We start from the raw sequence: 13930 nt of genomic DNA, 5'->3' as shown, positions 1-13930 counted from the left end.
AGTGGACATGAATTTTCTGGACTCGTGTCTAGCTCTAATTGCTGATACACGAAACTCATATCGAGTTTAGAAAAAGAGTGTCCTCCAGCCAACTTTGTGGAGAGGTCCTATACTCACAGCACTGGATATCTATCCAAATGAGAAGCCTTGTTTACTGTTAGCTTGTAATCCCCGCACAGGTGGATAGATTTGTCTGGTTTCAGTACTGGGACTACAGGCGCTGCCCAATCTGAAAATTGTACCGGATGAATGATTCCTAGGCTTTCCAAGCAGTGGAGTTTATCCTCTAACTTTGTCAGTAAGGCATAGGGAACTGGGCTAGCCCTGAAGTACTTTGGTTGTGCCTCAGGGTCCATGTGTATCTTGGCCATGGCACCTTTGATTGTACCCAGGCCCTCCTTGAAAACTACTGGGTACTTCCCCAGGACTTCGTATAACCCCCCAGCCCCATCCTGAAAATCAGCTACCAGTCTTTGTAACCAATCACAATCCAACAGACTCAGGCCGGGACCCTGTGCTATTAGCAAAGACAACCTGACCATCTGCTGACCGTAGGCATCTGGGGTCATTGTTGTACCCGCGATGGCTAGTGGTTCCCCCGTGTATGCCGCCGATGTCGCCTCAGTATCCCTTAGGCTCAAATGCTGGATTCCCATCCTGATTTTTTCGAATGTCTGCCATCCTATCACTGAGACTGCAGCCCCCAAGCCCAGCTTCATTTCTAGTGTGCAACCATTCACCTGGGCTGTGATTCTAATGGGAGCGACCCACGGTGTGATGAATTTACAGTGCAGAAGGAGGCTATTTGGCCCATTGAGTCTGCACCAGCCCTTGGAAAGAGCACCCTACCCAAGCCCACGCCTCCACGCTATCCCCATAACCCAGGAACGCCACCTAACCTTTTTGGATACTACGGGCATGACCAATCCACCTAACCTGCACATCTTTGGACTGTGTGAGGAAGCCGGAGCACTCGGAGGAAACCCATGCAGACATGGGGAGAACGTGCAGACTCCCCACAGACAGTGACCCAAGCCGGGAATCGAACCTGGGACCCTGAAGCTGTAAAGCAACTGTGTTAACCACTGTGCTACCGTGCTGCCCGCATGCACTCGTCCTCGTTGGGCTGCTCTAGATGGAGGGTCCTGGCTCTAGGCAGGTGCCTCCCTCAATCAGGGTGACACGCTTGTTGGCTGACTCGGCGTTGGCAGTCCCTGTACTTTCTCCGGCCACAGGTGCTGCACCTGTGTGAATCTTCCTCCAGTGCTTCTGGGGATATGCCTCACCTGGCAGCAACTGCCCTTGGCCAATGGGCCTGGCCCCGACGGTGATTGGGAAAGAGCGGGGTCCCAGAGGTCCTGCTCCGAGGGGGCGCCGTATCTCTGAATGGCGGGTGTCCTACGCTATTCACCTCCATCACCGATGTACCCTGGAGCTCCTGGAATTCCTTCTCCATGCTCTTCCGTGAGAGGGCGATCTCTATAGCCCTTTTTATGTCCAACGACGGTTCGGCAATTTCCGCTGGGTCAACATGTTGTTTACGCCGCATACAAGGCGGTCTCGTAGCATCTTGGCTAGGGATGTCCTGTAGTCGCAGTGTTCCGTCAGCTTGCGTAATCGTGCCGGAAATAGTAACAGACTCCCCCGAGGTTCTCTCGGCCAGATTAAATTGACATCTTTGGACAATGATCGACAGCTTGGGGTCATAGTGGTTTGTCACAAGTGCCATCAATTCTTCAAACGTCTGGGGCCACAGGGTAGGTTAGCCTCTTTATAACGCTGAAAGTGGGAGCCCCACAGGCGGTCAGAAGAATCACCTGCTGGCGATCTCCCCCAGTAATGGCATTTGCACTAAAGAAATTGCACATCCGCTCCACATACTGAGCCCAGTCTTCCATACTCACATCAAAAGCATCGAGTCTACTGAAGAGCAGCATTTTTGAAACAGTGCGAACCTTGCTCCTTTGTGTTAATAAGCTGCCATAGTCTGAGTGGCCAGGCAGCACCATCTATAGGTCTTTTTTATCCTCATCGCCAATATTGTAGTCAATGTGAAGTCCCAACAAACTAAGTCAAAAGTAATTGATTTTCTACTCACAGCTAGGAAACACAGTAACTAAGCAACAATCCACGTCTCAGCCGGGACCATCCTGAGATGCCGGCTCCTTCCTGTGCCAGCTTTTATCTCGGGGAATTAAAGAGCCTCGCTGTTGGGCCTCTGCCACTCAGTGGGGTAGCTCGTACTCCATGGGCCCAATGGGAGATCAATTGGATTGTCCCCGTGGGTCTTGTTGGGGTTATAACACAACGGCTGAAATTTAACAGGAAAAAAGTCCCACTTTAGGCTCGTTTAGCGGGGCATTTCACAATACTGCAGCGCCACTATCAAACTGGTGTCAGTGAAGAACACCCCATCAAGGACGCACTGAACTTCATTTCCTGCACTCATGAGCTCAGCTTGTCAGTACAGGAAGACATCGGGGCCAAGGTGCCTGGGTGGCAGCGGGAGTGCCAGAGTACAATCCTGCCCAGAGCCTGACCATCTGGACGCCCCTGATCTGAGAGATCCCCCTCCCCCAAGGTGCCATTACATCTGGGCCCCTCTGTAACCTCCTTAATAATAGATTTCAGCATTTTGGCTTTGACAGATGCTGAATTAACTGGCCTAGTTTTCCACTTTCCGTCGCCTTCCTTTTATGAATGGAGGCATTAGATTCGCTATTTTCCAATCTGAAAGGACCTTTACTTGGAAGTGTTCTACAGCTGCTCCAGAGGGTTATGAATGCTCCAACGGTAAATAAATTTAAGGCTAAGATAGACAGATTTTTTGTCTCTAAGGGACTTAAGGGACATGAGGAGTGCTTGGAAAAATGTAGTTGAAGGGCAAGATCAGCCATGACCATACTGATTGGCGGAGCAGGATCGATGGGCTGAGTGGTCTACTCTTGCTCCTATTTCTTAGGTTCTTATGTGATCTCATCAAAACATATAAAATCCTGATAGAACATGACAAGGTGAATGTTGAGAGGATGTTTCCCGTTGTGGGAGAGAACAGAAGTAGGGAACATAGCTTAAAATAAGGAGATGAGCAGAAATATTTTCTCTGAGGGTAGAGGGTGTGGAACTCTTCTCCAAAGAGTGGTAGAGGCAGGGTTATTGAATATTTTTAAGATGGAGGTAGATAGATTCTTGACTAACAAGGGAGTCAAAGGGTAGAGGCAGGAAAGCGGCATTGAGGCTACAATCAGGTCAGCCATGATTTTATTGAATAGGTGGAGCAGGCTCGAGGGGCCCAATGCTTGCCTTCTCCTGCTCTAATTCGTATGGTCATATGTTTGTATTTACTGGGTCTTCAGATGATCGGAGACAGCCAGGGTCCCTTATATTGATAATTTATTGACTATCCCATATGAAGAATGTCAACCTTGGTACTATGGGTCTGCATACCACATGAGTCTTCAGCAGAGGAAGAGACTAAGACGAGAGAGAAAATCCACGTTTCTCTAATTCAAAAATTCTCTAACGGTGCAGACACTGTGAATCCCATACCTATTAGCCAAAAGGCAACGCTGTTAACAATGGAAGGCCAAAATGATAGTATCACACCGAGAGCCAGAGCAATCAAAATCACACCTCTGAAAGAAGGAAGAAAGTTCTTTTTATTAAATTGCACAATTTGGAAACAACAGTTTGTAGCCACACCCTTAACTTTACAATGTTTGAATCCAACTTCAAAACCCCCTGTTTCAAGCAAGATTTCCAATTTCTGGTGAGAGGGAATAGAATGAAAACGTAAAAGAGAGAAAGATAGAGAGAGAAAAAGAGAGAAAGAAAGGAAGGAGAGAGAAAGATGGACCGAAAAAGAGAGATAAAGAAAGAAATAGAAAGAAAAAGAAAAGTGGTAAGTTATAAACAGAAGTGGCACATGGGATTGGGACTACTGTTTATAGGGAGGTCAATGGACATTATCGGTTGGACTGATCAGCTTATTTTTGTGTCCATTATCTGGTAAAGTGGAAGCTCATTGTTGATTGCTGTAGTTTGCCAGCTGCTTGTAAATCCCAGCTTCTGGGAGAGTGAACATGTTATTAAAATAGTATATTTAGAAGAGAAAATGTAACTCTTGTGCTCCTTTTCAAATATTGGTGATTGAAAATGTGATTGTCACACATCAGATCCAAGTTTTTTTTATCAAACAATGTGCTCTCTAGAAAAGGGGTGAGGGGTGACCCAATACGGGTCTTTAAAATTATAATGAGGTTTGATAGAATGGACATAGAGAAGATGTTTCCACTTGTGGAGAACCAAAATTTAGGGGCCATAAAAATAAAAGTCACTAATCAATCCAATAAAGAATTCAGAAGAAATGTCTTTACCCAGGGAGTGGTGCGAATGTGGCACTTGCTAGGACATATAGTAGCTGAGGTGAATAGCATTAACACATTTAAGGAAAAGCTGGACACATACAGGAGGGACAAAGGAATAGAAATGTATGCTGATAGGGTTTGATGAAGTAAGTTGGGAGGTAGCTCATGTGGGACATAAACACCAACAGAGACCAGTCGAGGCAAAGGGCCCAACTGGGATGTAAATTTTCTAAACAGATGGAGATGAAGGGATGGAGAAAGGGAGAGAGGGAGGTTGTTATAGGTGAATGGATGGCGTGAGTAATGAGGGAGGGATGGATGGAGTGAGGGAGGGGTGAATGGAATGAGGGATAGAGTGAGTGATAGATGGACAGAAGCAGCAATACCATCTCCTGAGTCTGGGCTGGATTCAAGCCCATGTCCCAGAGGAAAAAAGAGAACTCACCATTTGTATTTAATGTCCTCGTACCTATTGCAATCAAATGAATTAGCATATTTAAAATGTATAGTGAAATTTCTAAACAAACACTGTGACCAATATTGCGGCAACCATTAAGCTAGACTTTTCTTTCTTCCAATTCACAGGCCCTTTACAATTGAATTTTATTATGAGGTCTGGAAGATATTCAACAGACCCAGATAGTCGGAATGACTGAAGGAAGTTGCCGGTGGATGTTGTGAGAACCAAGGAAAGGGCAATGGAAAAGAGAAACTTGGAAACTTGGGTATTTGAAGAGCATGATGGACATAACTTTCAAACACATAAGTTTGCAAAATGGATACAATTCAAGGAATTAACTTAATTTAAAAATAGTATTAAGAATTGTATTGCCATTAAATCCTGAACAGAATCAGAATCTCAAATAAATCTGTGGTCCAGTCAGGTTAAAACGTTGCATACATAGGTCTTAATAAGCGATCTTAACATCTCTACAAAGCCACAAAGCTGAATTCTGCAAACAATTTGAAATTTGTTCAGAAGAACAAGACATTTCTAAAATGTTGCCATGTTGGTGGCATCATTAGAATATCAGTGAATAGAAAAGCAAAACATTACATCAAACATCCCCTTCCCAGTGACAGCAGCCAGGCTGTCTGAACAAGATATTAAAATTGGCAACAAAACAGGCAAAATGTATTTATCGGGCAGCACGGTGGCACAGTGGTTAGCACTGCTGCCTCACTTCACCGAGGTCCCAGGTTCGATCCCGGCTCTGGGTCACTGTCCGTGTGGAGTTTGCACATTCTCCCCGTGTTTGTGTGGGTTTCGCCCCGACAATTCAAAGATGTGCAGGCTAAATTGCCCCTTAATTGGGAAAAATGAATTGGGCACTCTAAATTGGAAAATTATTCCGGAAGAATGAAGAGCCAAAGACCTTTTTTTGGGCAGAGTATACATGAAGGAGTAATATAATATATAGGGGTACAAAACGAGAATATTTTGGAAAAGCGCATTTAGTTAACGGGGAAAAGAAATGAAGAAGTCCCTTCATCAGAGTAGATCACACGCAAAATGTTAACTTATCTGTTAGTGCAATACCAGAAATGAGAACCTAGAAATTCGATGGTGGCATGCCCGTTTTTCAGCTTCTAAACAAGCACCATGCCTCCAGAATGGCAGGCAGCAAGTGCACATTCACTATGAGTTGGAAGTATTCGCTTACCATATTGGTTCAGGCAAGAAAATAGACAACCTGAGCCCAGCTAGGAGCCCCTTTACCCAGTCTGGCCTACACGTCTCTCCAGATTCACAGTAACGTGGTTGACTCTCAACTTCTCTCTGCAATGGCCCAGCAAGATAATCAGTTCAAGGGAAATTAGGGATTGGTAACAAATGCTGGCCGTGCCAGCAATGCCCACATCCCATGTAAGAACAAAGGAAAATATTTAATTGAGGACCACTAATGGTGACACAGCTGCAAGACCTCCTTTCCAACAAGATGCCTGGGAGTGCCCATTAAGTGTCCACAATCTTCTGGTTCAAAGATCAAGAAGCTCACTGCCAAATTTTTGGTGTGCCTCACACATATCCACTCAGGAGCAGGGACCATAAACAAACAGGTCAAGAATCACACAATGCAAAAGGGCAACATGGTAACACAGTGGTTAGCACTGTTGCTTCACAGTTCCAGGGACACGGGTTCAGTTCCCGGCTTGGGTCACTGTCTGTGCGAAATCTGCACATTCTCCCTGTGGGTTTCCTCCGGGTGCTCTGGTTTCTTCCCACAAGTCCTGAAAGACGTGCTTGTTAGGTGAATTAGACATTCTGAATTCTCCCTCTGTGTACCCGAACTGGCGCCGGAATGTGGAGACTAGGGGATTTTCACCGTAAATTGCAGTGTTAATGTAAGCCTACTTGTGACACTAATAAAGTTTTTTATTAATATAGATGTTTGAGCCACTGAACGTTTCAGGGGTCAAGGTCAATAATTACCTGAAATAGTAAAGGTGAGGAATGGCAGTGCATCATTTATGTCAAAGGACCTGCTATTCTGAAGCTTTATCAATAGAATTTGTCCTTGCAGGCTGTAGTAGTGAGTCCCTTTAAGGGGCGGAGTTTCAGAGGGTCATGTGACCCATTCAGCCAATTGGGCCAAAGAGCGCGAATCATGGGGCTCACCATGAGCTCTCTCAGGCGTCTAGAAACTGGAATTGATGTCATCAGTAGCATCATTAACACTCTCTGTACATAATTATTCTGTTAATAATTACTCTATGATTACTCTGCTTGGTGATCACCACTCTTTCCAAGATACTACATTTGGCGATGAGGATCAATGGAGTGCTTTTCTTTAGCCACAGAGAACAGCAGAGCAGACTTTGTTGGAAGCACATCTATTCAGCAGTCAGTAAGTTATCATAATGCTTCTATTCGGAAAGCTTAAGTCATTTGACCCTAATTTAGAGGACTGAGTTCAATACGCTGAACTTTAAAAAAATTAATTTACGAGATGTGGGCATCGCTGTTAGGCCAGCATTTATTGCCCATCCCTAGTTTCCCTTCAGAAGGTAGGGGTGAGATGCCTTCCTGAACCCTGCAGTCTTATAGATGCCCACTGTGCTGTTAGGGAGGGAATTCCAGGATGTTGCTCTAGCGACAGTGAAGGAACAGCGATATATTTCCAAGCCAGGGTAGGTGAGTGACTTGGAGGAGAACCTCCAGGTAGTGGGGTTCCCAGGTGTCTGCTGTTCGTCGTTCTCGATGGTAGTGGTCGTGGGTTTGGAAGGTGCTGTCTAAGGAACCTAGGTGAGTTGCTGCAGTGCATCTTGTAGATGGTACACACGGCTGCCACTGTTCATCGGTGGTGAAAGGTTTGAATGTTTGTGGAAGGGGGAGCAATCAAGCGGACTGCTTTGTCCTGGATGGTGTCGAACTTCTTGAGTGCTGTTGGAGTAGTGTTCCTGTGGGGACTGGAGAAGTGGTCTGCACTGATGCACCTTTACAAGATGGAAGTGAAACTGAATCTGCCCCTGCTGTTGAGACACCTCTTGCTGAGCTGCGGCGTTCCAAAAGGGAGAGGAAATCCCCTTTTAGGCTGACTTTCTAATGGACTGCACAAGAATTCCTTTATGGTGTTGTAATGTAAATAGTTTCATTTTACTTGGTATGTGTTAATAGGAGACCTAAAGGGGAAGGGTTGTAGCAGCGAGACCCTTTACCGGGTGGGTTTGGGGGTCATGTGACCCGTTCAGCCAATGGGCCGAAGAGCACAAATCCAGGGGTTGAGCGCGGGGCTTTCACGGGCAGTCTAGAAACTAGAGTCAAAGTCATCAGTAGCATCATTACCATTCTCTGTACTTAGTTATTCCGTGAAAAAATAGTTCTATAGTTACTCTGCTTGGAGGTCCTTCCAAAACACTACAAAGGCAAAATTATTGCATTGATTATTTGAACTGACAACAGAATATAATGCTGCATTTCCATGGAACATATGGGCTGGAATTCTCCGCCCGTTCGCGTCAGTGAGATTCTCCGATCCTGTTGCAGTGAATGAAGTTTTGGTTGAGCGCCAAATTCTCCATTCTTGCTGGCAACGGTGACGGGGCGAACTAAGATCGGAGAATCCCCCGACCCAAGATGTTACTTACCCATACGGATTAGGATCTGGTCCAGTATTTGGGTGACCACTCACAGCCCATCGAGAGACAAGTGAAACTTCTCCAAATATCCAGTGTGTGAGAAACTGCAAACTACCAAATGCTGCCCCACTCACAATCCAACTGCGTTGAGCATCAGATTCATTCTTTTCTTCTGTACGTTTCATTTCCTCTTTTTCCTGTGGTACCGTCTGAAAATCTGACACAAATCACAATAGAAGGGTTAGCTCCCTTTTCTTTCCACAGATGCTGTCAGACCTGCTATGATAATAATAATCTTTATTATTGCCACAAGTAGGCTTACATTAACATTGCAATGAAGTTACTGTGAAATGCCCCTAGTCGCCACACTCCAGCGCCTGTTCGGGTACACTGAGGGAGAATTCAGAATATCCAAATTACCGAACAGCATGTCTTTCGGGACTTGTATATTTGATTTGATTTGATTTATTATTGTCACATGTATTAGTATACCGTGAAAAGTATTGTTTCTTGCATGCTGTACAAACAATGCGTACCGTACATAGGGAAGGAAGGAGAGACTACAGAATATAATGTTACAGTCATTGCTAGCCATAGTGTAGAGAAAAGATCAACCTAATATGAGGTAGGTCCATTCAAAAGTCTGATGGCAGCAGGGAAGAAGCTGTGACCTCTAACTTTGGTATCTTTTTCCTGACGGAAGGAGGTGGAAGGGAGAATGTCCGGGGTGTGTGGGGTCCTTAATTATGCTGGCTGCCTTTCCGAGGCAGCGGGAATTGTAAATAGAGTCAGTGGATGGGAGACTGGTTTGCATAATGGATTGGGTTATATTCATGACTTTTTGTAGTTTCCTGCGGTCTTGGGCAGAGCAGGATCCATACCAAGCTGTGATACAACCAGAAAGAATGCTTTCTATGGTAATAGGGGCTTTTCACAGTAACTTCATTGCAGTGTTAATGTACTTGTGACAATAAAGATTATTATTATTATTACTTTTGGGAGGAAACCGGAGCACCTGGAGGAAACACACGCAGACAAGGGGAGAATGTGCAGACTCTGAACAGACAGTTACCCAAGCCGGGAATCAAACCTGGGATCCTGGTGCTGTGAAGCAACAGTGCTAACCACTGTGCTACCGTGCCGCTCAGATTGTCCTAACTATTATATCAATAATCTTGGGTGGGTTACTCGATTACATTTCAAATGCCTTTAAAACAACTTTATCACTCAATCTATTTCACAAAAAGCATGCTAAAAATGTCTGTATGAACCTGCACTACCCACTATACCTTTAGATGGCACTGTTATAAGCCATTTATAGTTGTTATGCAACATTAGGTTCCAGAAACAATAACATCTACTGTAAATTGATACAGTGACACAGTGCGTATTTCCACACAATAGCATGTAGGTGACTTTCCAGCATTAAATTAATTCAACTCTAGTAAACAAAGAGGAGCAGCTTCATAAAATAAAATGTGGTAAATTAATTTGCACGCATCATTTATTTATTAATGCACGTGAACTCTCCGCAACCCATACCCTTATTATTAAACATTTATATGATTCAGGGCTAATAAAAACTGGTTTCCAAGAACTCAACTTCAATCTGGCAGATTGGTACAGTGAATGTAACTGATCTTGCTGTATCTTGTGTGGCATCACAATTGTTGTAAAATTTTGCATCATCCAAGAGTCAAAATTGCAATATTTAATGAAACAAGAAAGCATCTTCCTTTCATTGTTGCCTCAACATTTCCCCATCTTTTTAAAACATTGTTCTTGTGATGCATATTTCTTAGAGTGTTCGAGTTCTAGAGGGGGGTTTAGGGGATTATCCATTCCCCAAAGTATGCTGTTTGTGTCTGTACTTTCTCAAAACCATTACTCTTTATTTACAGCAAGTATTTTCACATTTAGATCTCTACATGAAGTTCCTGTTCAAACAATAATGGCTGACTGGCATTACAAATTTGGTCAGCAATCTGGATTCTTTGTCCTGGGGCAACTGCCAAAATCCACTGCTCACATCCAATTTGGTAAATAAAGTACTCTTGGCTAGTTTGGCAAAGCTCTCTTCCAATGAAGACATCAGGTGGATCTCACACTTCCCTAATTTGTTCAGCTGAGTTAAGTCCATAAAGATTCTTGCAGAACCGTTTGGCTTTGGGGACATAAGACCATAAGACATAGGAGCAAAATTAGGTCACTCGGCCCATCGAGTCTGCTCCGCCATTCAATCATGGCTGATATTTTCTCATCCCCATTCTCCAGCCTTCTCCCCATAACCCCTGATCCCCTTATTAATCAAGAACCTATCTTTTGTGAGGGCCACGAAGAATCCAGCACGAGTTGAAAGATAGAAAGAAATAACATTTATTTACAATAACATATACATACACAACAGCAGCAGCAACTCCCTTACTGCTCACTCCTCTCTAGCTGGTTCCACACTCGCCAGCTTTATTTATGCAGGGAATCTGCTAATGATTTCTCCGCCCCCCCCCCCCCTCATTGGGGAAGCTCATACTCCCAAAGGATTGTGCGATTGCCATTAGTCCCCAGCCAGTGGTAAGCAGGCAGGTTATAACATCCCTCCCACCCAAAGTCCAAGGAATCCACCAAATACCCTGGCAAAAGAGGGCGTCGGACTCATTTTGCTGCAGGCCGGACACCATTTGCACGAGGCGCTGGATCGGGCGGCGTGTAACGAGACGGAGAACGGCGCTTCCGTGATGAACGGCGTAACGGTTGTACATCCACGGCCTGTGGGCCTGAGGACTCCCCCTCTGAGGCGTCCTGTGTCTCCATCTCGAAGTCGGAGTCCTCTGCCTCCGTCATCTCGGCGTCTCTGTCTCCATGCGGTTCTGCAACGACCTGCGCAGGCTTTGAGTCCGGTACGAGAGAAAGATTGTGAGGAATACTCTCCACAGTGTCTGGTCTCTGTGGCTGTAGGAATGAACTCCGGGGGCAGGGAATCTTTGGAAGAGATGGTCTTCTGGACCGAATGTGGTCTACATGCTTGCAATGGAGACGATCCTGGGCTTGCACCTGGTAAGAGATAGGGCCCATTCGGCGAAAGATAACGCCAGGGACCCACTGGGCACCACCAGCAAAATTTTGAATGAACACTGGGTCACCGGGCGCAAACTGCCGAATTGGCCGATGCCGAGAAAAACCATGTCCCTGCCGTTCTTAAGTGCGGCGTACTTTTCCGCCAATGTCCGGGAAAACCATGCTAAGGCGGGTGCGAAGTCTCTGGCCCATTAGGAGTTCCGCAGGAGCTACCCCAGTCACCGCATGTGGAGTGGTCCTGTATGAAAACAAAAAATGAGCCAGTCTCGTGTCCATCGACCCGGAAGACTGTTTCTTTAGGCCTCATTTGAATGTCTGCACTGCGCGCTCCGCCAACCCATTGGAAGCCGGATGGTATGGAGCGGTGCGGATATGGCATATGCCGTTCATCTTCATGAACCTCGCAAACTCCTCACTTGTGAACGGAGTGCCGTTATCCGTGACCAGCACCTCGGGAGGCCATGCGTACTGAAACAAAAACGCATCTTCTCGATTGTTGCGCAGGACGTTGTGCCTAGCATCTTATGCACCTCTAACCATTTAGACTGGGCATCGATTAATAGAAGGAACATGGATCCTTAAAAAGGGTCGGCGAAATCCACATGCAAACGCGCCCAAGGCCGCCCTGGCCATTCCCAGTGATGTAGGGGCGCGGCCGGCGGAAGCTTCTGATGCTCCTGGCAAATGGAGCAGTTTTGGGCCACCTTCTCAACGTCGGTGTCGAGGCCTGGCCACCAGACATAACTCCGGCTAACATTTTCATTTTGGTCACACCCGGATAACCATTGTGCAAGTCCCTTAGTATCAGCTCCTGTCCTTTTTCCGGGACAATCACACGCATCCCCCACAAGACAATACCGTCTTCCACGCTAAATTCTGACAGCTTGGAGGAAAATGCCCTCAACTCGCCTGGGAGCTGTCTATGCTGCCCACCATACAGGACTATGTGCCGAACCTTTGACAGGTTGGATCCGTCTGGGTCCACTCACGGATCTGTGATGCCATGACAGGCAAGGTGTCCATAAAATTTAGTGTTGCAACCACCTCACCGGTCGTGGCGGTCGACATGGGGTCGGTCGATAAAGGCAATCGGCTCAGTGCATCGGCATTTGCTATCTGGGTTCCTGGTTTGTGCTCCAGAGAAAACTCGTAGGCCGCGAGCAACAAAGCCCAGTGCTGGATCCGTGCGGAAGCAATGGCCGGTATTGGCTTAGCCTCTCGGAAAAGTCCCAGCAGAGGCTTATGATCAGTCACAATAGTGAAGTAGCGGCCATACACACGGTGGAAGCGTTTCACCGCAAAGACCACCACCAGGTCCTCCTTCTCGATCTGCGCGTACTTCTTTTCCGCTGCAGTCAATGTGCGGGAGACGAAAGCTATCGGTCGCTCGGCCCCGTTCTCCATCTTGTGGGACAGGACGGCCCCAATACCATACGGGGATGCATCACACGTGGTGAGCAAAGGCTTTCCAGGATCATAGTGGGTTAGTAATTCAGACGATGACAATTGTTGTTTTACCTGCCGGAAAGCGGTTTCTTGCGGCTGGCCCCAAACCCAGGTGTGATCCTTCTTTAGCAGAAGGTGCAACGGGGCCAGTGTAGTTGCCAGATTGGGGAGGAACCTCCCATAATAGTTTACAAGGCTGAGAAAAGAACGAAGATGCGAAGTGTCGGTCGGGGCGGGGGCCTGTTGAATTGCGCGCACCTTCTCTGCGATGGGGTGCAAACCTTCGTGGTCCACCCGATAACCCAGGTAGACGACTTCCTTTGCCTGAAAGACGCACTTTGTGCGACGTAAACGGACTCCAGCCTCTGAAAAGCATCTAAGGACAACCTCCAAATTTTCCAAATGTTCCTGCTCCGACGTCCCTGTAATCAAAACGTCATCTAAGTAGACAGCAACTCGCGGTAAACCTCTCAAGATGCCCCCCATGATGCGTTGAAAAATAGCGCAGGCAGAGGATACCCCAAAGGGCAACCGTGTATATTCATACAGGCCCCGGTGTGTATTAATAGTTACATATGGCCGGGAGGCAGGGTCCAGCTCCAACTGTAGGTAGGTGTGACTCGTATCTAATTTTGTGAACGAGGGTCCGCCAGCAAGCTTCGCGTAGAGATCCTCTATGCGAGGCATTGGATATCGGTCGAGCCGGGAAGCGGTATTCACTGTAAGTTAATAGTCGCCGCACAAGCGTACTGTGGCATCTGGCTTCATTACAGGTACAATTAGTGCTGCCCAGTCAGCGAAACGGATGGGTCTGATCATACCCAAGGTCTCCAAACGAGTGAGCTCCCCTTCTACCTTCTCGAGCAAGGTGTAAGGCACCGGGCGCGCCCGGAAATAGCGCGGCGTGGCTCCTGGTTCGACCTGGATATGGGCTACGGCCCCTTTTATTTTCCCCAAACCGG

General features: G+C 46.5%; 1 protein-coding gene across 3 annotated transcripts in view; it reads right to left on the bottom strand.

Annotated features, from left to right (window-relative positions):
• The window catches only part of LOC140408893 (PGAP2-interacting protein-like), a 210139-nt gene that overhangs the window by 118624 nt on the left and 77585 nt on the right, over positions 1-13930 (bottom strand). For all 3 annotated transcript variants that reach the window (XM_072496741.1, XM_072496743.1, XM_072496742.1), the window contains exons 5-6: positions 8457-8664; positions 3550-3635 (exon numbers count right to left, since the gene is read on the bottom strand). In XM_072496741.1, coding sequence (XP_072352842.1) covers positions 3550-3635; positions 8457-8664 — 294 coding nt within the window. The remainder of the gene's footprint in view (positions 1-3549; positions 3636-8456; positions 8665-13930) is intronic.

The sequence above is a fragment of the Scyliorhinus torazame genome, chromosome 3 (genome assembly GCF_047496885.1).
Source record: "Scyliorhinus torazame isolate Kashiwa2021f chromosome 3, sScyTor2.1, whole genome shotgun sequence".
NCBI classification, from domain to species: domain Eukaryota; kingdom Metazoa; phylum Chordata; class Chondrichthyes; order Carcharhiniformes; family Scyliorhinidae; genus Scyliorhinus; species Scyliorhinus torazame.
Note: the sequence above shows the minus strand (reverse complement) of the source record. Positions and strands in the feature narration are given on the sequence as shown.